The sequence below is a fragment of the Lycium barbarum genome, chromosome 5, assembly GCF_019175385.1.
Source record: "Lycium barbarum isolate Lr01 chromosome 5, ASM1917538v2, whole genome shotgun sequence".
Classification (NCBI taxonomy): domain Eukaryota; kingdom Viridiplantae; phylum Streptophyta; class Magnoliopsida; order Solanales; family Solanaceae; genus Lycium; species Lycium barbarum.
In genome coordinates, this window is record NC_083341.1 from 2,368,090 (window position 1) to 2,393,970 (window position 25,881).

At 33.6% G+C, this 25,881-nt stretch overlaps 4 protein-coding genes across 5 annotated transcripts in view; 2 read left to right on the forward strand and 2 right to left on the reverse strand.

The window, feature by feature from the left end:
- Positions 1-1,914, reverse strand: part of LOC132640098 (RING-H2 finger protein ATL10-like) — a 7,671-nt gene extending 5,757 nt beyond the window's left edge. The window contains exon 1 of the mRNA XM_060356532.1: positions 1,267-1,914. Within this exon, the coding sequence (XP_060212515.1) occupies positions 1,267-1,428 (162 nt within the window). The 5' untranslated portion in view covers positions 1,429-1,914. The remainder of the gene's footprint in view (positions 1-1,266) is intronic.
- Positions 1,915-6,587: 4,673 nt separating this feature from the next.
- LOC132640100 (uncharacterized) lies at positions 6,588-10,458 on the forward strand. The gene is made up of 2 exons (XM_060356535.1): positions 6,588-6,740; positions 9,401-10,458. The coding sequence occupies exon 2, from the start codon at positions 9,488-9,490 to the stop codon at positions 10,292-10,294; it is 807 nt and encodes a 268-aa protein (XP_060212518.1). The 5' UTR covers positions 6,588-6,740; positions 9,401-9,487; the 3' UTR covers positions 10,295-10,458.
- A 1,915-nt stretch (positions 10,459-12,373) lies between these two features.
- On the reverse strand, positions 12,374-18,562 carry LOC132640099 (uncharacterized). Of its 2 annotated transcripts, XM_060356533.1 has the most exons (7): positions 18,424-18,562; positions 17,701-17,762; positions 17,365-17,427; positions 16,571-16,661; positions 15,980-16,389; positions 14,630-14,912; positions 12,374-13,487 (listed from the first exon to the last, which is right to left on the reverse strand). In XM_060356533.1, the coding sequence occupies exons 3-7, from the start codon at positions 17,397-17,399 to the stop codon at positions 12,579-12,581; spliced, it is 1,728 nt and encodes a 575-aa protein (XP_060212516.1). In that variant the 5' UTR covers positions 17,400-17,427; positions 17,701-17,762; positions 18,424-18,562; the 3' UTR covers positions 12,374-12,578. The 2 variants fall into 2 exon arrangements, with proteins under 2 accessions (XP_060212516.1, XP_060212517.1); XM_060356534.1 differs by lacking the exon at positions 17,701-17,762 and having other exon boundaries at positions 18,424-18,509.
- A 2,171-nt stretch (positions 18,563-20,733) lies between these two features.
- Positions 20,734-25,733, forward strand: LOC132640101 (tRNase Z TRZ2, chloroplastic). The gene is made up of 9 exons (XM_060356536.1): positions 20,734-20,871; positions 22,864-23,363; positions 23,596-23,758; positions 23,849-23,919; positions 24,070-24,165; positions 24,251-24,364; positions 24,729-24,797; positions 24,943-25,017; positions 25,328-25,733. Exons 2-9 carry the CDS (start codon positions 22,956-22,958, stop codon positions 25,415-25,417), a joined length of 1,086 nt encoding a protein of 361 aa, XP_060212519.1. The 5' UTR covers positions 20,734-20,871; positions 22,864-22,955; the 3' UTR covers positions 25,418-25,733.
- The last annotated feature ends 148 nt before the right edge of the window (positions 25,734-25,881 follow it).

Sequence of the window (25,881 nt, forward strand, 5' to 3'; positions counted from 1 at the left end):
GTGATTTAAATTGAATTTAGCAATTATAGAATAGCATAAATTTTTATAATAAACTCCCTCCGTCCATTTTTATTTGTGCATTATACTAAAAATATATATCCACTTTTACTTGTAAGTTATATAGTTTGAAAAACTAAGACATAATTTACCATTTTACACCTATTTTACCCTTATTATTAAGTACTCCAATTCATTTCTCATTTTATTTATTGCTTATTAAGAGTGTCTCAAGTCAAATATAGACAAGCAAACATGGACGGAGGGAGTAATAAACAAAAGAAATTATAAAAAATAAAAAAAAAATAAAAAAAAATTTAATCTCAATCCAAAATTCCCATTGAGACCCAAGTTTTTCGATTTAAATACTCACATATTTGAGATTAAGAGAAATGCTTCATTTAAGGGATTTTAAAATTTCTATTTGTGTGTTCTCGCTAGAGATCACAGATAAAATAATAGAAAAGAGAAAAGACAATATAAATAATAAAAAGATAAATAGAAAATTGGGAGAGCCGAAAAGGGAATTACTGGTACAAAGGAAGTAAAAAACACAAAGAAAAACGTGAGTCGGAAAATGTTCAAGATAGATTCAAACTTGTGTCTACCCGTCGTGACACCTTTGTCTAATTTACGACTGAGGGTGGCAGGATCAAATATTTAACCTAATTTGAACAAATTACAACATAAGTATATAAAAAAATTATTAATCTAGGGGTGCCATGCCACCCCCATCCTAAAGGGTGGATCCACCCCTGCGTGTGGGCCATAGTCAAAGGCGAATGCACCCTACGCCTTCAGCTAAACCCAATATTTTCGACACGAAGCATACATATCCATGTGATAAATGACAATATTTTCAACAATTATTAAATTTTGAGCCCATAATTTCGAAAATACAATGAATTCAACCTTGGCAAGGCCGGTCACCCTGTTCTTGTTAGCCGTAGTCAAAGGCAAACTCACCCTATGCACTATGAGTTCAACTAAAACCAATATTTTCAACACAAAGCATATGTACACATGCCATAAATCACTAAAATTTCAACAAATATCAAATTCTGAACCCATAATTCCAAAAGATACAATGAATTCAATGCTAGAATCCGCCTCCGATTGTAATAGGGTGTCAGTAAATTAGTCTAGGCTTATGCAAACTGGTCAACTCCACCACCTTCATTTCAAAACAACAACAACAACCAAGAAAAAACAAAGAACAAGAACAACAACATAGTACTACTAAATCATAAATGAAAAAAAACTACTTACAATGTTAAGATCAGATCTAGAAGTATATGCAGAGGACCTCCTCCTCCTTGTCAAATACTGTATTCTTGCACAGATTAACCTTGTACAAACAAATACTATAAATATGGTGCTTACTGTAAACCCAATAACTGTCATCACCAAATTCACAGCTGAAGATGTCATCTTTTTTTTTTTTTTTTCCAACTTGATTTTTTTTCTTCCAAGATTTCAACTTTACTGTTCCAATCAACAACCCAATACTCAAATTTCCAAGAAAATATAAAGATTGAAACTTTACTGTTCCAATCAACAACCCAGTACTCAAATTTGCAAGAAAATTCAAAGTCTTGTTCTGTTACTACCATTCGAAAGAGATTTTACTGTACCCAAAAATCAAAACCTCCCCTTTTGTTTACTTGCAATAGCCTTGGAAAAAAACCCCTTCAAATGATTTTTGAATTTTTTCCAAAAAAAATAAAATTGACCTTTCCCACAATGAATAATTTACTTTAAAAGGCACCCAAATTGTTGATTCTACACTCTACAGAATATGCAATTTTTTTTCCAAAGATACCATTTTTATCAGATGTTGAAAGTGAATACTCCATGTTTCTCCCCTTTATGTGTGTCAGCATGATAAGTACAGCTACTGATATGCAAAGGGAGTTGACTCTTAAATTCTGTTCCCTTTAATTTTTCTGTTTTTCCTTTTTTTTTTTTTTTTTTCCTTTGAGAGATAGAGAGTTAGAAACTCAAATTTGTGAGTAACCCCACTATTATAATCCCGAAATAACTTATTCCGATCAAAAATCAATAATAATATCATTTGGTTGGAAGCAAGTAATTTGATATAATGAAAATATAACAATAACAACAACAACAACATGCCCAGTGTAATCCCACTGGGGAGGATAGAATGTACGCACAACTTATCTTTATTTTTTTTAGAGATAGAGAGGATGTGTTTTCGATAGACCCTTGGCTCAAAAGAAGTGCAGTCATGCAAGATTGCAAGAAAGATGAGACAACAAAATATCAAGATATAACACAAATAAAGCAATGAACAGTAATACAAACAGAAGAGTACGGATATAAAGTAGTTAGTGAATATATTTTTATTGATTGATATTTGATTTATTGGATTAAAAATAAAATATATGTGGTATAATATAAAATATATATGATTTATATGTATATGTCATTTTGTTGTTTAGGTCGGAATTAGAAATTTGGGGATTATTATATTATATCTTTTGTGATATAAAAATAATACTACAAGTGTAATATAAGGGATCTCAAGATTGTTAATCTCGAAATAAAAGGTTATTTACCAAACATGGACAAAATAGTCCATGATTTGTTGTACGAATATAATCGCTTATTTCATCAACCAAACGATCCAAAATCTCTTAATTATTGGAATGTCTTGTCGACAAACTTAATTAAAAATTCAAGGTTTAATGCATATGCAGCCCTCTAAATTTGTACATTTTTTCATTTTGACACCTCAACTAATCATTGTTCCTATTAAACCACTGAATTCGTCCTCAAGTGTGTCTATCAAACACAATCCAACTTAAATAACATTTTTCAAATAGTAGATATGAACCCATTTCTTTGACTATCTAAGCATACTGTTACAAAACTAGCCATTTGGTCAATGAACCATCTTAAACCCAAATTTCATATATTTTTCTTCACTTTCAGAAATTTCAAACAAGATTATCTTATGTAAAGTGTAAATCTCATGTAGTACATATTACTAAATCAGATATCCTGCAACAAAATCTTTAGACTATCTTCAATTATTTGACAACCTAAATGCAACAAAACAGTAACACCTATTAGAAATCAATTCAATCAATGATCAACCAAAAAATCGTGACACATGAACTTGAAGTTTGTAATTAAGAAAATGACACCAATGAAGCTAACTGGATATATGCTCGCGCATACAAAGAATAATTCTATATATCCTATTGCAAAGTTGTTATGTAAGTTGAATTGTGTTTGATAGGCACACTTGAGAATGAGTTCATGAGTTCAATAGGAACAACGTTTAGTTGAGATGCCAAAATGGAAAAAAAAGGTAAGTTTAGAAGGCTGCATATGCATTAAGCCAAAATTTAACTTGTATAGATCGATAACATAATGAAATATTGCCCTATCGATATCATTTCACTTGTTGTGATATGTCATTATCATGGTATTCATGTTGCTACTCAAATAATTGCTATAAAAGTTCTATTTATGATTTGTTTATAAGTACATGATAAATATAAAATGTTTAACTTCATGATTGAAAGAATTCCACTTGGATATGTTGGCTGAAACAGTGCCAAACTGTATCTTCATTGAGCCCCTCTATCCATAAATTTATTCTTGCTTTAAAGTTCATCAACAATTGACTTGCTTTGTGAACTGATAAATATATAAAATAAATTTATTCTTGCTTTAAAGTTCATCAACAATTGACTTGCTTTGTGAACTGATAAATATATAAAATAAACTTTACTCGTTTACATTAAATTATTTCATTTAAAATAAGTATTTATATATATGTAATACTTAATTATAATTAAATATTATTTTTTTAATTAAGAACTATATAGATTAATTAAATTAAATAATTTGATGTATATATATCGGGTTAGTAAGAATTTTCCTGATTATTATAATGTTATTGCCTAGTCATCAACCTTATGTTATTTTAAATATTCTATTTCGTGCTTACATGCTTGTGCTCTTCCTACATAAATTATTTAGTAAGTTTCTATTCAAGAAATGAAATTTAAAGTCACCACAAATATTAGTGATTCTCGTAATATATTGTATTAAATATAGAGCATAAAATTAGAGAATCCATAAAAGATTTGAACCTTCCATTGTCAAAGGTCAACAAGATTAGGTGAATGATCACGAATATACAAAAATAAACAGATCTAAAGTTTTTTTTTTGAATAAGAAAATATATGATGGATTTAGAAAAATGAACAGGTTTTGTTACTTCACTATTCATCATCATATCTCACCATTCTAAAAAATTAGAAGGAAAAATAGGATGAGATAGGAAATGATCGAAGTTGCTCATATAATCATCATTTTTTTTTCATCACATTTAATCATCATATTTAATAAATTAAATATATAGAGAGAGAAAAACATAAGGTACTGTTAGTAAAAATTTATGGGCTTGGGGTTTAAATCAAAATCAATGGAAGCACAATATGTGTTTTTACACAGAGGTCTCACACTTACGTGGTTAATCAATATACATTCTCATTTTATAAAATTATTTAACAATGACAAGTTGATTTAAATTGGTAAAAATACCCTGATAATTTTGAGGAAATAAGATCCCTTGGCCTCTTACAATTTCAAAAGAAGAAAATGACTTTTTTAGATTTCTTATGTGTAAAAAATAAAGATCTCTTGTAAAAGAGTCATAAAACTAAAAAAAATAAAATTGTAAAGGGTCAAATAACCATTTCTCTCGATAATTTTTTACCAGATTAATTTATCCAAATTGACAAATATCTGCTTATACCATATTATACAAATTTGAAACATTCATAAAGAGAACAAAAATCTTTTGATGTCATTGCTTAATTATTAAGATGTTATATCAAAAGGACAGATAAAAGGTGATATGTCGGAGAAAAAATGGAATGGATAAGAATGGTCAATATATGCTAGAATATGACAATGATTAAAGAGTAAGAAAGTATAGGGGTCTAGCCAAGTTCAAGAAAAAAATTATTCCAATTTGGTAATCTGTATTTGATTTGGGTGCATTGGCGGATTTAATCATGAGTTCACGAATTTTTCATGTATTTCAAAGTATATTTAAATTAAATATACACTTGAAAATTGATTATATCTATTTACAATAGATAGCCTCGAAATTAAGTAGGAAAGAGCCTTGCCATTTATGTGACTTTTAGAATTGCCTATTTGTATAACACCATTTAAAGATAGCTATCTTTTGAAATAATTTGCACTCAACATTAAAATTATCATTATTGCAAGTTTAAAGAAGTGAGTTTTGAGTTTTGAATATAAAAAGTCTTAATCAAGTGAACATTTTTGAGAATGCTTGTTTTCTTCCTTCGGCAACTCTTGAACACGAGATTTCATCATCATTTTTACAAGCTTGAAGAAAGGGATCTTGAATTTCAAGATATGAAAAGTGACATCTACATCAAGTGTGTACTGTTGAAGTTTTTTGAAAACATTAGAAGAGTTGAATATTAATTATATAAACTACTCTCGCTTTTAACATATTATCAACAATTTTTATATTTTGTACTAGACGAAGAAGAATATTTGAGAAACATGAGATGCTAGAACTTCACACACGATACATAAAGCAGACTTATATGCTTGAATTTCATACAAAAATGTTCGAAGTTTGCTTGTTTCCAGATTATTAGAAGTTTGATCTTTCCAAGCCAAATTCTAAAAATATTAGAAGTTTGCTTGGACAATAAATATTTCAAATTTTCGCACTTGTCACACATGTCTAAAATTGGTTATGAAATTGTAAATTTATAAATTTTTATGCACTGTCTCTATATTTTAAAGGGAAAAGGTGTAATTATACCCCTCAACTTTACGATGTAGAGTAGATATACCCCTCGTTATAAAAGTGGTATATATATATACCCCTGCCGTTATAAAATTGTGCAAATATATTCCTACCGTTAAAAAATGGTACAAATATACCCTTTTCGCTGACTGCGTTTTTTTTTTTTAAAATCATTTAGGTTATTTTTTAATTAAAAAAATGTCACAAGACTTAAAAAAAAAGTCTACCCATTTTTTTTTGAGTAGACATACTTTTCTAACATAGTAATTTTTTTCTGGTGGGTCGGGTCTGATTTGTTTAAGAAAATGGGTAGACTTATTGTTTTAAAGTCACAGGGATATTTTTTTAAACTAACCAAACCTGACACACGAGGAAAAAAAATTACCATGTAGCTTTAGAAAAATAGGTAGACTTTTTTTTGTTTTTATTTTTTTTAAAGTTACATGATATTTTTTTAATTAAGAAATAACTAAATGATTTTAAAAAAATCTTATCAGCGAAAAGGATATATTTGCATCATTCTGTGACGACAGGAGTACATTTACACCATTTTGTAACAGCAGGGATATATACACAACATCACTTTTACGACGACATATATCTACTCTAAATAGCAAAGTAGAGAGATATATTTACACCTTTGCCCTAATTTAAATAATGAAAGTTTGATCTTGATAAGCCAAACTTCATATACGAATTTTTACAACATAAGCCTGAAGTTGGTCCTAAAACGGCTAAATTTGTAAATTTGTATAACAACATGGCTATAAGCTTAAAAGAAGGTCCCATAATTGGCTATTCGTGCACTTCCTTCTTCCAAAACCCTGGCTGGGTTTCTCTCAGTTCAGTTTCTCAGAACAAAAAAAAAAAAACATTTTTTCCCCTTCATCAGCTGTACTTAGTCCTTGTAAGTTCTTCTAAAATGCTTTAATTATTGTTTTCTTGGTACAATTATTGCTGTAATATGTTTATGCTTCGATTCATTTATGCTGCTCTGTGTTTTTTTTGTTTTTGTTTGGGTTTCATGTGTTTTAATTGTATGTTCAAAACAAGTATGGGGATTTATTTTTTGTTAGATTTTTTTTTTTTTAGTTTGAGAAGTAAATTTGATTTGAGAGTAGCAGATTCTTTCTTGTTTAAAATTTTTGTTTTGGCTCAATTTTATTCCTAGCCCTAATTTTGCAATAACATAGTGAAAGAAACAGCCAAAGAGAGGCCATTTTTTTTTTTGTTTTTGATATTGCTTTTTGCTCATTCTATAGAGTAATAAAGCCTATGATGAAATAATCTACTGTATTCATATAGCCTAAAGTAAGGTCCAATATTCAATTGTTATACTGTCATTTCGAAGTTTGCGATGATGCAATTTGCTGTTACCCATCTAACATTAAGGGGTCGTTTGGTAGTTGGTCAGGATTCAGGAGTAAGTTATTCATGTATTAAAATCCTGCATAAGTGATACTGTGTTTGGTAGCTATGTATGAGGTGAGTTATTCATGTATAAAATTAGTACGGTGTTTGGTTTGCAATTTAGAGACTCGCATAACTAAGAGCCTGTTTGGATGGGCTAATGCCTATAAGCTGCAAAAAACTTATAAGCTAAAAAAAAATAAGTTGGGGTAGTCTAACTTAGTTTTTTTGGCTTATAAGCTGCTTTAGATAAACTAAGTCAAATGGGCCCAATTATTTTTTTGAGCTTATTTTAAGCACAAAATGACTTTAAGCTGGCCAGCCAAACACTCAAAAAAGCTGAAAACAGCTGATAAGCAACTTATAAGCCAAATCCAAACGGGCTCTAATACATGTATAAGTTATAAGAGAATCTATGTACTCCTATTATTTTATGCAGGGCAAAAGGTGGGATAGCTAATACATGAATAACTAAACCCTGCATAAAATAATACATAGAATCCCTCATAACTAATCCATATATTATTAGTACCTGCATAACTCTAACCAGCTACCTAACGGCCCCTAATGGCATAGCATTTTTATCTTTGTCCTTCAATTTTGTGATTATGAACAGGAGAAGCAAGTGAGTAGTGCTGTAAGGACTTAGAACTGTTATGAGTTTGCCTTATAAAAAAGAAAAAGGACTGGGAACTGTTGTGGAAGTACTTTTAGGAAAGTATTTCTAATGACAAACTAAAATTTCAAATGCGTTTTTTTAATGTAAAGAAGGGTACTTATCCCCCTTTCCTTATAGAGATATTTGAATGTTGACATGTAAGGTATTTGGAAAATTAAGGTAGTGCTTGTAAATCGGAAACAAACTCTCTATCCCACACAAGGTAGGGTTAAGGTCTGCGTACACCCCACCCTCCTCAGACCCCACTTGTGGATCACACTGGGTATGTTATTGTTGAAGGTAGTGCTTGCAAATCTTGTTATGTGGATTTGCTTTTCATTCCTGCTCTAACTTTAGAAATGTGTACTTTCATGTTGATCTAGAACAGATCTAAATCAACGTTTTCATTAAGTTGATATGTTTTTGTCTACGTTGTAGGTGGACTAACCAGATTTGGTTTTCCAAAATTTGATCATATCTGCTTTCCGTATTTCTTTTGATCAGAAAGTTAAAATTTTACTAGTTATATACTAGGTGTTTACTATTTGTTTGAAGAACATGTGGAGTCATCTGTTAGCTTTTTGTATGTGGATAGTAACAGAGGAAACCTTGTATCAGAAAGCCTCAAAGAGGGATTCGGGTAACTCATTGTACTGCTAAGACACCATATCCAGCATAATTGGAACAGGGGTATCTTCGAACCATATTGCAGCGTAAAGAATAAAACTTTCTTTTATGGTGTCACATCCATCCATGATTTCTATGTGTATGGCTAGTGATAGATTAGTCACATTTATACCGTGGTGCACTTGCGGGAAACTCCTTGCCGAGGGCCTGTGCACCCCCGGGATTAGTTGGGGCTCAAAGAGACCCGGACACCCGGTGCTTAATCAAAAAAAAGATAGATTAGTCACATTTATAGTTTGATTAACTTGACATAATCTATATGAAGGGAGGATAGTAAGCTAATAATAGTACACAGAGGTTGACCGTCCGGGACGTGTTTGTTATTCTAACATTATTGTCAAATGAAGTAGGGTTGTTTTGGTATCTCCAATTATCAATTGCCTAATTAGCTATATAGTTTAACTATTTTTTTCGTTATTATGACTGTATATAACATATCAAATAAAAAAAATATCTTTCTGACAAGGTTTCTATGGGTCAATTTGGGCTACATATCAACCCAACTTTTAGATGGGCTGAAATGTGTTGGGCTAAAATGGGCTTAGCTAATAAATGACCTGCCCAAACTTGAGCAGGTTGGGCAGGTTATGTTTTCATGGGCTTATTTTGCCACCCATATTGGGAATCTTAAAGAACCTCACTTCTTTGGCTGATGTCTGAAACTAATGCCTTGACTTGTTGCTGCATCATTAAAGTTGCAATTGTAATGATTGCTCTCTGGGCAGCGTGTAGTTCATTTTCTTGCATTATTTTGATGAGGAGTCTTTTATTCTATAAGCTATTTACCTCAGTGAACCATTGACAATCTGCAGAGGATCAGTTGTTTGAATTTTAAGTGACGAACACCATCTTAGTAGTAGTTCAGAAAGTACGATCAAATCATTAGCCAGATCTTATAAATGGGTGGTAACAAGCAAAGGCGACCTAAAACCCATCACCACTCTCATCGAGGACAATCCAGCCGTACCCGTCAACCTGATGACTCTTTCAAAGTTGAAGAGTCTTTACCCGGAGAACTCGTGGAAGAAGAGGAACCAACCGGTCCAAAAATCCAGCTGGCTATGTGGGATTTCGGTCAGTGCGATGCTAAAAGGTGCACTGGACGGAAACTTGCAAGATTTGGTTTGTTGAAAGAGCTGCGAGTCGGTACTGGGTTTGGTGGCGTTTGTTTAAGTCCCACCGGAAAACAGTGTATTTCAAGAGAAGATAGTAGTTTAATTGACCGAAGGGGGATGGCAGTAGTCGATTGCTCGTGGGCCCGCTTGGATGATGTACCTTTCACAAAACTACGCTGTCCTGCTCCTCGTCTTTTACCATGGTTAGTAGCAGCAAATCCAGTAAACTATGGTCGTCCGTGTGAGCTATCTTGTGTCGAGGCTTTAGCAGCAGGTTTAATTATATGCGGCGAGGAGGAAACTGGAAATCTATTGCTGAGCAAGTTCAAGTGGGGTCACGCGTTCTTGTCCCTCAATAAGGAACTTTTGAAGGCGTACTCGGAATGTCAAACGAGTGCTGATATCATTTCAGCTCAGAACGAGTGGATATCTGCGCAAAGCTCACCTATTCCACAAGCTCTAACAGCAGAAGACTCTGGATCCCATAGTAAAGATGAAAATTCTTCTGATGATTCTGAAGATGGACTTCCTCCACTAGAAAAGAATATGAATCACGTATCCTTGGCGGATAGCGATGAAGAGAGTGAATAGCATTACTAGTAGTTGCAGTAAGAAAAATATGTTTGCTGAATTTATACCATAGCATTATCCTCTATTCACTGTATTATTCTTGTTCTTTTTCATCTAATAATAGTTGATTTTTGACTAATGGATAATGTTAGAATGTGGAGAGTGTTCTCCCAAGATCATCCTCACTACAATGATTAAAGAGCAGAAGTATCGGCGGCTAAAAATTCCTTATTCCAATTTGGTTTCATTTGTTTTGGTGCTGTGGTGAATGCAACAATATGAGCTTATATGAAGAAATAGGGATTCATATAGTCGATCCTAACTGGTTTGGGACTAAGGCGTAGTTGGTGGTTGCAATAATATGTTCGCGAATTCGGCAAAATTGTGTCTTGATATTGAACTAAAAATGTGTGAAACAAACTAGCATGAAAAAAGTTCAATGAAGATTTCGAAACTCTTAATCCAAAACACATATCGTCTAAACCTACCACCTCCTACCAATACCGGATAACACTGTCCATCAAGGTTTGGAAAGGTGAGACATCACATAATGTTTTCTCCTCGGATGGGATTTGAATCTGAGACCTCATGGTTCACACCCCACTTCATCGATCACTGGCCACACCCTCAGGTGCAATAACTCACATTTACGCATCGAATGTTCCAAAACTGGATTTTGTATATCAGATATTTGTAAATACATGATTACACAAGAAGAATATATTGATCTAATAACATGATATACAGTCTAAAAAGAACAAAGTAATAAGGTTTTAAACTTGTTCTATATAAAGTCAAAAGCAAATTTTTTAATGAAATGATCCTTCTTGTTCAAAGATCTTATTTGGAACCAGAAGTCTTTGCACCAACTCCTGTTGATTGAACCTGTGGGGTTTTCACCTTAAACCTCCCAAGCTTTAATTGAGATTCATCAATTGCTCTATTCTTGTACTTCAATGGTTCATCACTAGAACTCCTTTCAGAATCAATAATCTGATGAGCTTCATCTTCTTGATCTTTGTTGTTAAAAATAATATTCTTGAATAAATCTCCAGTTTTCAGGTAAAGGTCTCTGAAGAACTCTAGACACATATTCAATCTAAGATCCGGCCCTACGCACAGGCAACAACAGCACCGGCTCTACGATGTTAGAATTGAATCTTTCTGTTGGCTTTCCCAATTCAAGGGCGTGAAGCGAATACTTCCAGCTGCTTCGCCTGCTTCTTATTATGGCGGCAATGTTTTCGTGGCAAAAATGAAGGAAAGGCAGAGGCGAATAAATCACTAAAAAATTGACAGAAGGGAATTTTGAATTATAGACTAACAAAGTTATGAGAAGTTGGGATCAGGCTTTGGCAATATAAGGGCTTAATTAGAATTCAATTGGGATGTGTCATATGACAATTGTTTATATAGTAGTGTAGCTTTCTTGGTCACGAGTAAACAGGCTGCCAGGGATATTCTAATTAATTAAGAAAATTCTATCATAGACACTTAATTTTCATTTCATGAAGCAACTCATGGTGGCTGCTACATGAGGTGACGTATTTGGTTAGATAACATAATGGAAATTCATCAGATTGCAAATTCTAAAATGACAGTTCTACCCCGTCCTTGACCTCGAGGAATGTTCAGCACGTGCACCAATTTAATGAAAAGAACCCTCTTAGTTTGCAAGTTCATCTGAACCCTGTACTTTCAACGCTGGAGATAAATTTATGTATAAAAGTTCATTAAAATTACAACAAATAGTAGATCTGAACCCGTATATAATTTTTTAAGAAACTACAATGGATTCTTTGCTAAATTTTAAAGGTTGGACCATAAAACTTGAATTTTGGATCCGGCGCTAACTTTATCCACCAAGGTTTAGGCAGATTTCTTCCTATATGTCGAAGTCTTGGTAGGTAGAGTTACCTTGTACCTGGTGGAATAGTAGAGATGTGCGCAAGCTGATCCGAACACCACTATCGTGAAAAAAATAATGTTAATCTTGGTATGGGAAGATGGCCAAAGGAGTAATCTACAAAGACCTGATACGATAGTGTCATTACCAACCCCAGCTGAAGTGAAAGACGAAAAAAGTTAAAGATGCAAAAATACAAAACAAAGAAGCTAATTGCTGACAAATTTTATTGATTCCAGAAGACTTTACAAACACAAATCTAAAATACAACAATGGCCTCAAATTTCATAGATAGATAGCCAAACCTCTAACACTGACCCTAGGAACCATATTGGATCAAGAAATAGGTAAAGAGTGGAGACATCTCTTAATGAAATGTAGTGCTTTGAGCAATACCAGCTACCTATACATGTTTGGTCTCATATGAGCATCATAATGCGAGACGGGAAATGATGGGGGTATACCTGACTCATTCCTAGGAAGGGATCTTAAGAATACTTCTTCGCCTGAGGATAAGTTTGGCACTACAACGGGACAAAATGTGGTCAGTGAGGGTTCATATAGCGGACTCCAACTTGCTTGAGATCGAGACATAGTAGTAGTTGTTGTATTGGGGTAAAATGGATAGGTGGGGTAGGTTGATTTAGTGCAAAATGGAAGACCTAAAATCGAGGGAGGATTAAGGTAGTCGAATCCCGTGCCTAAGGTGTTCTCAAGAATAGGCCTCTGTGAAGGTTGAAAATCCGTCGGTAGTCTAAAAAGGCCAGGGCATCCAGGTGGAATGTCTAATCTGTCCTCAATTCTAGTTGTAGGAATGGAATGTTCTATGGAAGATCCGCCTTTTGTTACTGACGAGACGTTGATCTGTTGATTAATCGAAAACTTAGCTTGATCAAGTGCCCCCAGGATAGAACCTATATTATTAGCTTGTTCATAATCTCCTTCAAAAGCTCGTCCTTCTTGCGAACCGCTACCTCCAGAAGATGAGATAGTATGTTCCGAGGGGTGAATACGGGAACCATTCACAGACAGACACTGATGGTGACTATAAGCAGGTGTTGGGCCGTTATTTTCTGGCCAACTCCCATTAGACTTTGGAAGTGCAAACTCTGATGCTGGGGACTTTGCATTAATAATTCTGCTGTTCGGAGTGGATGGAAAATTGTCTGTAACTCCATATGTGGAGGGAATATCTGATTCCCTGAATTCGTTTGCATGGTTTTGCAAATTAATCATTTCAGCGGAATATGATCGCCCATCATCTCTTTCTTCAGTCACGTCCGAGTAATTTCCAGGGTCACATGAATCCTGAGTAGTTTATGAAAGACAACTGAAATGAATTATCCTTTGACAACATATAGCAGATCTATACAGTATTTTCACATGCGAACTATGAAGGTGTACACTGGACTAAAGCAAAAGCAGTGAAACGCATCAAGAGCACAACTAGAAGCAAAATTAACAGTACAAGTTAAGAAATATATGATCATCCAACCAATTAGGCCTCAATCTTCATTGTTTGATTTCATGCTGGCCAACCGATCCCAATTGTACTCCCTTATCCGAGCACTGGAAGCTCACATAAGCAAATAAGTAAATCAACAAATCTCTGTCCATGACTAGACCATCATGGACAGATAGCAGTTAACATATTGCTGGCATTCCCATTATTATCTTTGTATTTTTTAATTTTTTTTAATTTTTTTTACATAACCATGGCTGTTTCTTTTACTTTGGTTATCTTTACTATATTTTGCTGTTAATGCTTTTCTTTTCTTCGTTATTTGCATCATAGCTTTTTTTACACTTGTATTTGTCAAACCTATTTTGTAAAACGCTTCTCTTGAGTCGAGGGTCTATCGGAAACGACCTCTCTCTCTCACACAAGGTAGGGTAAGGTCTGCGTACACCCCACCCTCCCCAGACCCCACTTGTAGGATCACACTGGGTATGTTGTTGTTGTGGTGTCGGGGCCAGCTTCGTGCACCTCAACTAATTCCACGGACACCTGCTACCTCCTACCAGCAGAAGTACCGGGTAACTCTGTCCACCAAAGCTCGGATAGATGTAAAGAAATCCCCTAGTTTTTTTTTTTGTCTCCGCTGACCTCATGGTTCTCATCCCATTTCATTGACCACTAGGCTCACACCCTTGGGTGCCGATTATTATCTTTGTATAACACAACCAAAACCATTATGTAAAATCTTGACGAGCTTAACTCCACAAACCGGTATATAGCACTAGACTATAATCCAATTAGGGAGAAAATAAGATGATAGAAAAAAAACTGTGACATGAATAAATTAGTCTGGAGTTCCATCTTTATTTGACGGCTATGCTCTTGTTTACATAAGTTTAACGACGATTTTCAACATCATTTTCTTTTCACAGATCAAGTGGTCAACAGATGAATAATATGCATGTACTTGATCGAAAGTTCATAAATATACCTGTGCATAGCTGTTATTCTCTCTGTACTTCTCTTCCCATTCTCTTTGGGCTTTTTCCTCAGCTACATATTTCCCTATAAGTTGCGCCTTATGTTGTAAAGCTCTTTCCATGTCTTCATCACACTCATTTTCTTTCCTTTGATTTTCTGACATCTCTGAAGTACCTTTCACATCATTATTCCCATTACTGTCCATTAAGGATTGAGGCCCATTATTAGCAAAAGAAGGAAGACACTCGGGGGGGCATCCGCCAGAGGTATTTTGTAACTCATCAGTGGCTGATCTGGTCCATAAAAGAAATGAGGTTAAAAGGGGAACACTTATAAAGAGGAAGATGTTTAGAGTGATTTGATTTAGTGATCTAAATGCACAACAGACATGCATGATGCTTAAGAAATAGGTATCAGGAATTGACCTTGCATAATCAGAACTGAAACTGCCCCTCCCCCTCGCCCTCCCCCTCCCACAGCAATATCTCAAAAAGAATATATTCTTGAGTGAATAAGTCAAAAAAAACCTAAACTATCACTATTTTGCGAGTTTCATACCTAAACTATTGGGCGTTCCTGTTACCCCCTGAATTATAACTCCCTTTAGATTAAAGCCCCCAAAGTTGAATATGTGGCAACAGTGGCGGAGCCAGGAATTTGGCGAAGGGTGTGCAAATTTTTTTCTCACTTGTGTAAAGGGTGTGCAAAACTAAATATATACTCATAATAGCTAACATTTAACCTATGTACACTGCGTAATTTTCCGGCGAAGGGTGTGCACCTTACCACCCTCACCTAAGGTGGCTCCGCCCATGTGTGGCAAAAAGTTTGGGATAACTTGTAGAGAGGCGCGTGGGGGTGGGGGTTCTACGAACATCCAATAGTTTTAAGTATGAAGCTTGCAAAACGGTGATAGTCTGGGGGGATTTTAATTTATTTACAGATTTTTTTTTCCACGTGTACTGCCACTTGGAACTCTTTGGAGGAGCTTTTGAACCGTGATGTTCACATAGCATGTCATATTCCTCCTAGGGTAATATGGGTTCATGGTAGTTCGGGGGTTTTGTGAACACCCAATAGCTTAGGTATGAAACTCACAAAACACTGATAGTTTAGGGTTTTTTTAAACTATTCATTCTATCTTCTTCCCTCGAGAAGCAGGCAGTATAATCAATGGATTTAGCATGAGCAGAATATCGAGGTTCAGGATTCAGAATTTTACATTTCTGAAGAAACTTAGCCTTCCTGAAGTTCATAGAGAAAAAGAGTCTAGCTAAATGTGACCCCGTCACTCAACCAAGGCTTCTGTATCAAAAGATATAGCATCATGGTATGTAATACTCCAATCAAGTGAACTTACTTGGTGTTACTGCGCCTTACCCGTCGGCACGATTTTCCAGCCTGTTTTGGCGAATTAGTTCCAGGTGACCTGAAACTACTAGACCTCCTCCAGACAGAATCAGTATATTTCTTCCTGTCAAAAGACTTACCACTTTTCCACGACAAACTTCTGCCTGTTGATGGAGAAGATACAATGTCAGAACTTGAGATGTCAGCATCATTTTCTTTCTCTTTCAGATTTGATGAAGTTGGATTTCGCTCGTTTCTATTGTCAGCGGACTCTGCTTCCTGATCAGAGCCTGAATTAAATTCCTGCGAAGCATCAGATATTCCTTGGTTCTCTAAGATGGACAGAACGGCTGCTGTGGCCTTCTCAGCCTTCTTTCTTTGTAGCGATACAATCTTTAGCTGCTCTTCCAGTTCCAAGACCTATAATAATACATTAATTACTACACATTTAGCTTTTCCACTGCAAGGACAGAAACTCTTAGAACTGGAAATGATCAATTAGATGTTGGGAAATAGACTAAGCTCATGGTGAGCTAAGGAAGAAAGATTCAAAATTTTGATGTTTATGCGCATGTTATACACTGTTAAACAAAAGACTAACCCTCTCTGCTAGTTCATCAGCTCTCTGCCTTGCTGTTTGTGAGACAGACCTTTCAGCTAATAATCGCGCCCGGAGAAATTCAATTGTCAAGCTAGAATAAAATATAAAATATTAGGCTCCATTGGAAAACGTATAAACCATCCAACTCGAGTGGACAGAAACGTATAAACCATCCGACAGCACATGATTTTGACAAATCCATTGGAATGAAAATGAAAGGAAGACTTTTTAAACTTGTGGTCTAAAACAAGTCATAAACATTTGTGTGGCTATAAATTATCTCATTAGGGGCAAAATTGGAAGTTTAAAGTTAAACCATTTCAAAAATAACGAAGTATGACACTCTTTTTGGGACAAACTAAAAAGGAAAGTATGACACATAAGTTGGGGCAGAGGGAATAGTAACTAATAGAGATCGAATTCAATTTATTACTTCATAAAAAAATAAAACAAAAGAGATTTAGTTCTTGGTGAATCATTACATGAGTCTATCACTACTACTCAAGATTTCCCCCTTTCTTTGCACTGCCCTAAAATTTACCAGAGAGAAACAAGAAATACAACAACCACATCTCATATCCCAGTCCCCTTCTCCATCTTAATGAAAAAACACATTTTTACTTCTTCTACACTTACTTTTGTTCCAATAGCAGAATAAAAAACCAATCCTTATTGGGTTTTTCCTCCAAAGAGCTGTTGTAAGCAATACGAGCTAAACCCCAGATTGCAAATATGCCTAAATCTAAGCAGTTCATATGTTCCCACAAGTATATCTATACATAAAGATTCAGTACCTCTGATCTTGATCTTTTTTCCCATGAGATGTCATCTTGAAAAAGAAGCTCAAAGTTCAGCTCCTACAAAAATGAAGCGAATAAAATGACTCCCGAAAATTATTTGAATGCCCCAAAAAGAAAGAATCAAATAGAAAAAAGTTGAAACAAGAGTGCTAGTCAACATAGTAAGACAAATAATTGAATAAAAATTTGAACTTTATCCACCTTGAAAAAGAAATCATTTTTACTGAATGTAAAGAGCTGTTGAAGCTAAACTCCAGATAGGAAATATGCCTAAATCTAACAGTTCATATACATAAAGAAATGTCAGTAAAACACATAAAAATTCAGTACCTCTAATCTTGATCTTATTTCCTATCACTTATCATCATGTCAAAATAGCTCAAATTCAGCTCCTGCAAAAAATTATGTGAATAAAAACAGCATCCAAAATACCCAAATAAAAGATTCAAAGAACCCAGCAACATTCTTTCAGAAAATAGTTGAAAACAAGAGTGATAGTTAACATAGTAAGACAAATAATTGAATAAAGATTTGAACTTTATCCACCTTGAAAAAGAAACATTTTTTACTGGGATTTTGCTGTAAAGAACTGTTGTAACTCAATCAAAGATAAACCCCAGATAGGAAATAAGCCTAAATCTAACAGTTCATAAGTGTCCACATTCACACACACACACACACACCAAAAAAAACAAACAAATCAAAGAAAAAAACTGAAAACAAGAATGATAGTTAACATAGTAAGACAAATAATTGAATAAAGATTTGAACTTTATCCACCTTGAAAAATAAATCATTCTTACCCCAGATAGAAAATATGCCTAAATCTAACAGTTCATATACATAAAGAAATGTCTAAAAGCACATAAAAATTCAATACGTATAATCTTGATCTTGTTAAAGAAGCTCAAAATTCAGCTCCTGCTAATAAAGCAACAAGAATTAAAGAACCCATTAAAGATTTTTTCAGGAAAAAAAAAACTGAAAACAAGAGTGATAGTTAACATAGTAACACAAAGAACTTAATAAAGATTTGAACTTTATATTATCCACCTTGGAATTAAAGCTGACATTCAGTTTTTGATGAGACCCAAAAAGGGAGTAGTTGAATTCTTGCTTTTACTTTAGGTGGACTAGTTTTGCAGTTTATATGTGTTGGCATGAGTTTCTGGGAAGGGTAGCTTTGGAAATGAAGAAAGCAAATTGTGATTAAACTGCATAAATTTCGACTAATATTAATATGAGAAGAATTACTAACTTATAATATTTTTTGTATAGTTTCCGAACATTTAAATTTTAATTTTAAAATATTGAATTAAAATTAATCTAGTTTAATTTAACTTCAAAGATTAGTCAAATTGATTCTCGAAAAATGAAACGTGACAAGTAAAAGTGGATGAAGCAAGTATTTAATAAGTATGTTATTACTATATTTTTTTTGTGTGGATTAAGGCGCCTTTTCTTTTTCTTATCCTTATAGGTCACAAGTTTAATTTATGGAACTAGTCATTAATAATTGTGTCAAACAGACTATCTACGTTAGGCCGTCTCCCGACATTGTATGTGTTGGAAAACTTTACACACTCCATACAAGATCACAAGTAAATCGTTATACAGTGACATAAATTTAAAAGAGTAGTAAGGACACTTATCTTGATCCATTATAAGAAAGAAAATCATGATTTTTTTAGTCTTGTTACATTCTTTATGATACTTCTCTTAATGGGATAGAGAGGAAAATAATTCAATAACAAACTTAAGACCACAATCAATATATAATGGCGAGACACCTCTTCGGAAGAGACATAACCATTCAGAAGAAGTCTGAAGAGGTGCAACTTTTCAGTTATTAACCCATCAATTATAACTTAAGAGTTAATTAGGTTTCTACGCATGTAAAATCCATACCTCCTAACATAAAATTTATATATTTAGCCCATAAATTTAATATTTTATTAGACTAGAAAAATGAGCTTCTTTAATTGATAGCGATCTATGTACAATTATATTAAATATGTGAGTTCACTAAATAGAGAATTTACAATAGTATGAACAAAAAGTACTTTATGCACTGAATTATCTTTTTCTCCCCTTATTTAAACTGCTTCTCTTTCACATAATTAACTAATAAAATTGTGAAATATCTAATTACAATTCAAATTCATGGCATAATTTATTACCAATATTATTTAATTCTACACATCAGCTTCTTAAAAAAGAGGCTCAAAGAGGAAAGCTTTAAGTAAGAATGGAAACTACTCTACGTGGTGTAAAGTCATGTCTGTGATACTCTCATACTGATACCAAAAGCTAGAAGAGAAATACAACCTAAAGTTCAATTGTAATTGAAATATAAATTGGTGTCTAACTTTTGTTTTGGTATCTCGTCCGTGTTTGATATCTGTTTTAATCAGGGACTCAATTAATCTGACTTGTACCGGAACTATTCCAATCCTAATTCTCCTCTTTTTCAATTTGTTTGAACCTATTTCTTTTTTAATTCGTGCCAAAATAAATGACCTCTTTTCTAATTTGGAAACAAATTCACTTTATGAATGATTTACAGCCACACAAATTTTCAAGGCTTATTTTGAACAATAAGTTTCAAAAGTCTTCCCTTTTTTTTAAATATCGTGTCCAGTTAAATGAGTTCACATAAATTGAAACGGAAGAAGTACTTTCTCAATCCCATTTATACTGACAGCGTTTAACTGGGCAGTAGAAAATAAAGTAAGACTTAAATTTGATTAAAAAAGAAAAAGTTAAGGTAAATTGTTATAATATAGCAAGTTGTCATTGTTTTGGATTGACTAAAAAAAAAGTGACACGTAAATTAGAACTAAGAGAGTTGATTTTATTTCCAAATTTAAATTCAAAAATTTCTGATTAAAAATGGGAGAATAGTGTCTAAATGGAAAACAAACCAAAAACAGATGTAGGTTGGTATATAAGACTTTTTCTTTGGATATAAATATGATAAACAAACCCTTAAATTTTGTCTCAACTGACAATTATATCCTCTAAATTTAAACGTGCATAGCAGCCACCTCAACTTGTCTATAATTTATCAGTTGAACACTCTAACTTATAAAATGATCATTTAGACAAGTCAAGTTTGAGGTCTTGCTTATGTATTATGCTTATCATAAATGTCTTCGTTCTTACTATTTTCTTTCAACTAATAGTTACTTGATATAGTTTGACTAGACACATAATTTAAGAAAAAAAATGAAACCTTTTGAAATTATGGTCTAAAATAAGTTATAAATATTTATGTGGTTATAAATCACGAGAGAAGTTTCGAGTTAATTATATCTAAATATTGAAGTAATTTTTTTATTTTATTTTATTTTAAAAAAAGAACTCGTCCATTTTAAAAACCTTATCCCTCCTCTCACTCTCTTTCTCTCTCTCTCTCTCTAACATTTTCACGGAGAAAACTGAACGGAGATTTGTGCAAATTCTATTTCAGCTTCTCTTCATATAATAAATTTATTTAAGGTATCAGCCCAATAATTCTTTCATTTACATTTGCTTTAATAGCTTTATTACTCTATAATTTTCTACTTCTATTTTGTTGGAAAAAAAAATGTTTCTTTTATTTTTTGCTTAGAAAAGGTGTTCTTTTTATCACTAAGTTGGGCAATTTGTTTGTAGGTTGACCTGTTTGAGAGTCAAATAGTTTTTTCTTTGACTTAATTTTAAATATAGATTCTTCTAGTATTTTATAATAAAATTTACATATTTAAAAACTACATAAAAAGTATTATAAGTCCGCATAATTAACAATTCACAATATATGAAAAGAGTGGAGAAAATCGTAGTCAAAGAAAGAGCTGTTTGACTCCCAAATTGGTTAATCTTCAAACAAATTGGGACGGAGGGAGTAGTATTTTTTCAGTGTATAGGCAGTGTACACACTCGAAGTGTACACTACCTATACACTTCGGCTGTATAGGTAGTGTATAGGTATGTATAGTATATGCATATTTAGTAGGCGTCTGGCCATGAAAACCAAATAGTTTTCACTTTATTAGAAATTTTGAAGTTGGAGTTGAAGATGGAGTTGTGTTTGGTTATAGGTTTTGCAAATAATATTTGGTTGTTTGAATGTAACAAAAGTGAAAAAAGTGAAGGAAAAAAAAAGGGTGAAAACAAGGGTTTAGGTGTTTTCTAAACTCAAAATACAACTTCAAGTTGTATTTGGAATTTTCATGGCCAAACGCTGATTTTCAAATAAAGTGAAAAAAAAATCCGGAAAAAAGTGAAAATCTCATGGCCAAACAGGTTACTTAGTATAAACTATACACTACCTATACACTGTATACATTTTGTAAAATAGATGGCTGAATATTTGGCTGTAATCTTTCCTTAAAAGAATATTTCCTCCGTCCCAAAATACTTGTTACTTAACTGCTTCTCGAGATTCAAAGTACGTCGACTTTGACCAACATTTTAAGATGTACTTTTTCACCATATTTATATGAGAAGAATTGCAAATTATAGTATTTTTCATATAATTTTGGATTTTCCAAATTTTAATTTTAAAATGTTGAGTTAATCTAATCCGATTTAGCTCCGAAGATTAGTCAAATCGACTCTCGAGATGCGAAACATGACAAGTATTTTGGGACAGAAGGAGTATTTGACTATTTGTTAAAATGATTTAAAAGTTGATAGTTAAAAGAAAATTGTTGGACAGTCCAAATAGCAACAGCCCCAATATAGGGATAGGGGAGTGTAAATGTTTATCTCTTACAAGGTTTTACTTTTTGTGCATTTTAGTTTATATTTCACATTTCAGAGATTTTCTTTATTCTTCTGTTTTGATTTCTGTATAGAGTGCTATATAGAAGTGTACAGATTGAAATTGATTTAACGGTAACAGGGTTGTTAGTCTTTCGGAAACAGCCTCCCTGTCTTCCGATATAGGGGTATGGTCTGCGTACACTTTACCCTCCTCAGACCTCACATTGTGGGATTTCACTGGATATGTTGTTGTAGGGTTGTTAGAGGTTTTAAGAAGAAACTCTTCAAAGGTATAATGTTAGTAAATTGGATTAAAGTGATGTACGAAAAGAGAAAGTTTCTTTTAGAAGTAGTTACCGCGCTTAAACTTGAAGTGTCAAATTAAGTGTAGAAGGCACCATTAGCAAAAAAAAAGTCGGGTTTATATATTGGAATATGTGCTAAAATAACTTGTTTTGCAACTTTTTTGTATTGTCTATGTTTTAGTATGATTCAAAATCTCTAGTGTTAGAGAACTATTAATTTGTGTAAAAGAACAAATTATCTTGTAATGAACCTGAATAAAGCAGAATTGTCACGAAGGATTCATATAGCGGGCTCCAACTAATCTGCGATTGAGTCATAGTTAAATAAATCTAATTAGTGTCATGTGTCCTAGTCATATTGTATTTTTTCTCTTTTGGTTTGATTTAGGTGTTTTTGGATTTACAAACTGTTATTTTACTGAATGATGTTTAATTGTAGGGGTCTTAATCCAAATACTGAAGCGCAAAAAAAACATATAGACCCCTTTTTTCCTGCTCAGATTACATCTGTATGTGTTCTTTTATTCAAATATGCAAATCTCACTAGCCACTACAATCCCGAAAGTACCTTCATTCTGCACATATTACCATTCCTCCTCGAACCAAACTCAAAACAATGTACAAAAACCAAGCCATAGTCTCTCAGCGCAAACACGCGTCAGTCTTCCAGCTCCATGTGCTGTCAAAAGCTCCTCTACTGGTTTCTTGTCCGCCATTGAGCGAGCAATAGAGGAAGAAGAGTATAGAAAAGCCAGGGCTGAGGTAAACCGGAAAGGGTTAAACGTTGAAGGTTATTCAATTGAAGGCCACTCGATTGGTGGCCACGAGACCTGTGTTATTGTGCCACAACTAAAGGTTGCTTTTGATATTGGGAGATGTCCTTCAAGGGCTGTTCATCAAAACTTCTTGTTTATCACTCACGCTCATCTTGACCACATTGTAAGCTTTTCTTCAGTTTATTTTAAGCTTTGAGTACTCAGAAAGAGGAATTTTGCTTTAATTAAATTAATTATGTAATATTAATCCGTTCAAAAAGCACGCTTCTTACCAATGTTATCTGTTTCAAAAAAAAAACAAAAAAAAAAAAAACAAAAGGAAAAGCACACTTCTTCCCATGGCTTGATCTGAACCTGAAGCCAGCAATGACTTTTGCTATATCTTTCAAATTCAGGGTGGACTTCCAATGTATATTGCCACTCGTGGCTTGTACGGTTTGAAGCCTCCGACTGTCTTCGTACCTCCTTCCATAAAAGAGGATGTAGAGAAGTTGCTCGATGTTCATAGATCTATGAGTCAGGTGGAGTTAAACTTGGATCTGATAGCTTTAGATGTAGGTAAATATTCTGTTTTCTTTTCATGCTTTTCTTCTCCATTTAGTTTTCTTATCTCCATATGTAAAATGTAATTTGCAACTTTGCACTCAGGGGAAACATATGAAATGCGGAATGACCTTGTAGTAAGACCATTTAGAACTCACCATGTTATTCCCAGCCAGGTTTGTTTGCATCAATTCTACTTTCCCGAAAGACTTCGGAACCTTTTGTTTCAATTAAAAATAAGGTGTGAATAAATTGTCTGGATTTTTTTTTGTAGGCTAGTAGTTTAAGTTATTGACTTATTATTATTTCTTTATTGGGTTTTCCAGGGCTATGTGATATACTCGGTCAGAAAGAAGCTGAAGAAGCAATACATTCATCTAGAGGGGAAAAAAATTGAGAAATTGAAGAAATCGGGTGTTCAGGTTCATAAATTGTTAAATAACTTGTTATGATATGAGTGGTGACTAAAATTGTTTTCTTGTCTTAATCATAATGTTCATTTGTTAGATAACAGATAGCGTGTTGTGTCCAGAAGTAGCTTTCACAGGAGATACAGCATCAGATTTTTATCTTGATCCTCGCAGCGCTGATGCTTTGCGGGCAAAAGTTCTTATAACTGAGGTATAGCTGAATGGATAAACAAACTTACTTGATTATTTGCTGCAATGACATGAAGAGTAGAAATATTTATTTAGTTATTTTATAAAGTGACATGAAAGGTAGACATATTCCTTTTGCCATGCGTAAACAACTTTTTGGAGTCCTTTTTTTTTTTTTTTTGTTCTAATGCCATAGTTCTTTAGCTGTGAGTCCATTAAAGGCAAGTTGGTTTATCCTTGTAATGTTGATTGGCTTAGTGAAAATGGAATGGTCAAAAGACGAAGCAATTAGAACAATTTCCTAACTCACTTAAGGAAGCATTCAGATGCAGCAGTTACGATCAAGCTTTAATCTCATGTCGAGGACATTATTTCTTCTTTGACAGGCAACTTTCTTGGATGACAACTGCAGTGTCAAGCATGCACGAGAGCACGGTCATACCCATATATACGAGGTACCTGAGTCATTGAAACACTTACATAAAATTTAGCTTTTCTATCTTTGGCTCGAGTGATGAATGATACTTCTGTAGCCCTGTAACTATTGGAAGGTTTTTGACAACTGTGGTTAGTTAAATCTGACAACTTTCGGTGTTGCAGATAATGGAGCATGCAAAATGGATACGGAACAAAACACTCGTTTTAACCCATTTTTCACCACGCTACAATATTGAGGTAGTCAACTCAGTCTCAACAATTAATGGTTTCAGTTTTATTAAACTTCTTCCTTATTTTCTCAGACTTGGATAATGGAAAACCTAGATTAAGAAGAAACTCACACGCACTCATGGTTACACCAAACCACATTACTTTCTTACAGTTAAATAAATAAACTGAGGTGAAAATGCACGTTAATTAACCATTGTTAAGTGATAAAGGTGTATACATTGTCCTATTATTATTGATTTGGTATAAACATCAGATGAAAATTCCCCCCTCATTCTCCTTAAAAGATGGCTTATATAGCGTTTTTCATCGATTACAGGAGATTCGTCAAGGTATATCGAGGTTGAAACCTCAGGTATCAGCTAATGTGGTTGCCTTAACTGAGGGCTTCAAGTCAATGCACTCATAGTCATTCTTTTGATCTCTTTTGTAAGATAGCTTACATATGAGTACCTAGTTAATGGAACTATGTACTTTTTAGTTTTACTTCCAAAGTGTAGTTATAGGTGGAATTTCACACATTTCGAATTTTTAGGAAAAGTTTTTTGTGGCCAGTCGTGAGAAGTAAGGGTAAATCATGCTCTTTTACTTTGTACAAAATTTCATAAGCATTCTCTATGATGTACCAATTGTTAGTTTCTGCTTTTAGAGGGAATTGAGTGCTTTATTTTGAAGAATTGCAAAGACTTTAAATAGCTAAAGTTAAATGTTCATTTTTTGTTTCAGACTAATTGAATTTTGACTAATATTGTTCTTATGCTGAGCAAACGTTGCAGAAAGAGTTAACAGTCTAAATGCAACTTCAACAATTAGTTTACAAATATAATTGTTCACCTATCCACTCATTTTAAGTTCCACTATCATGTTACTTTA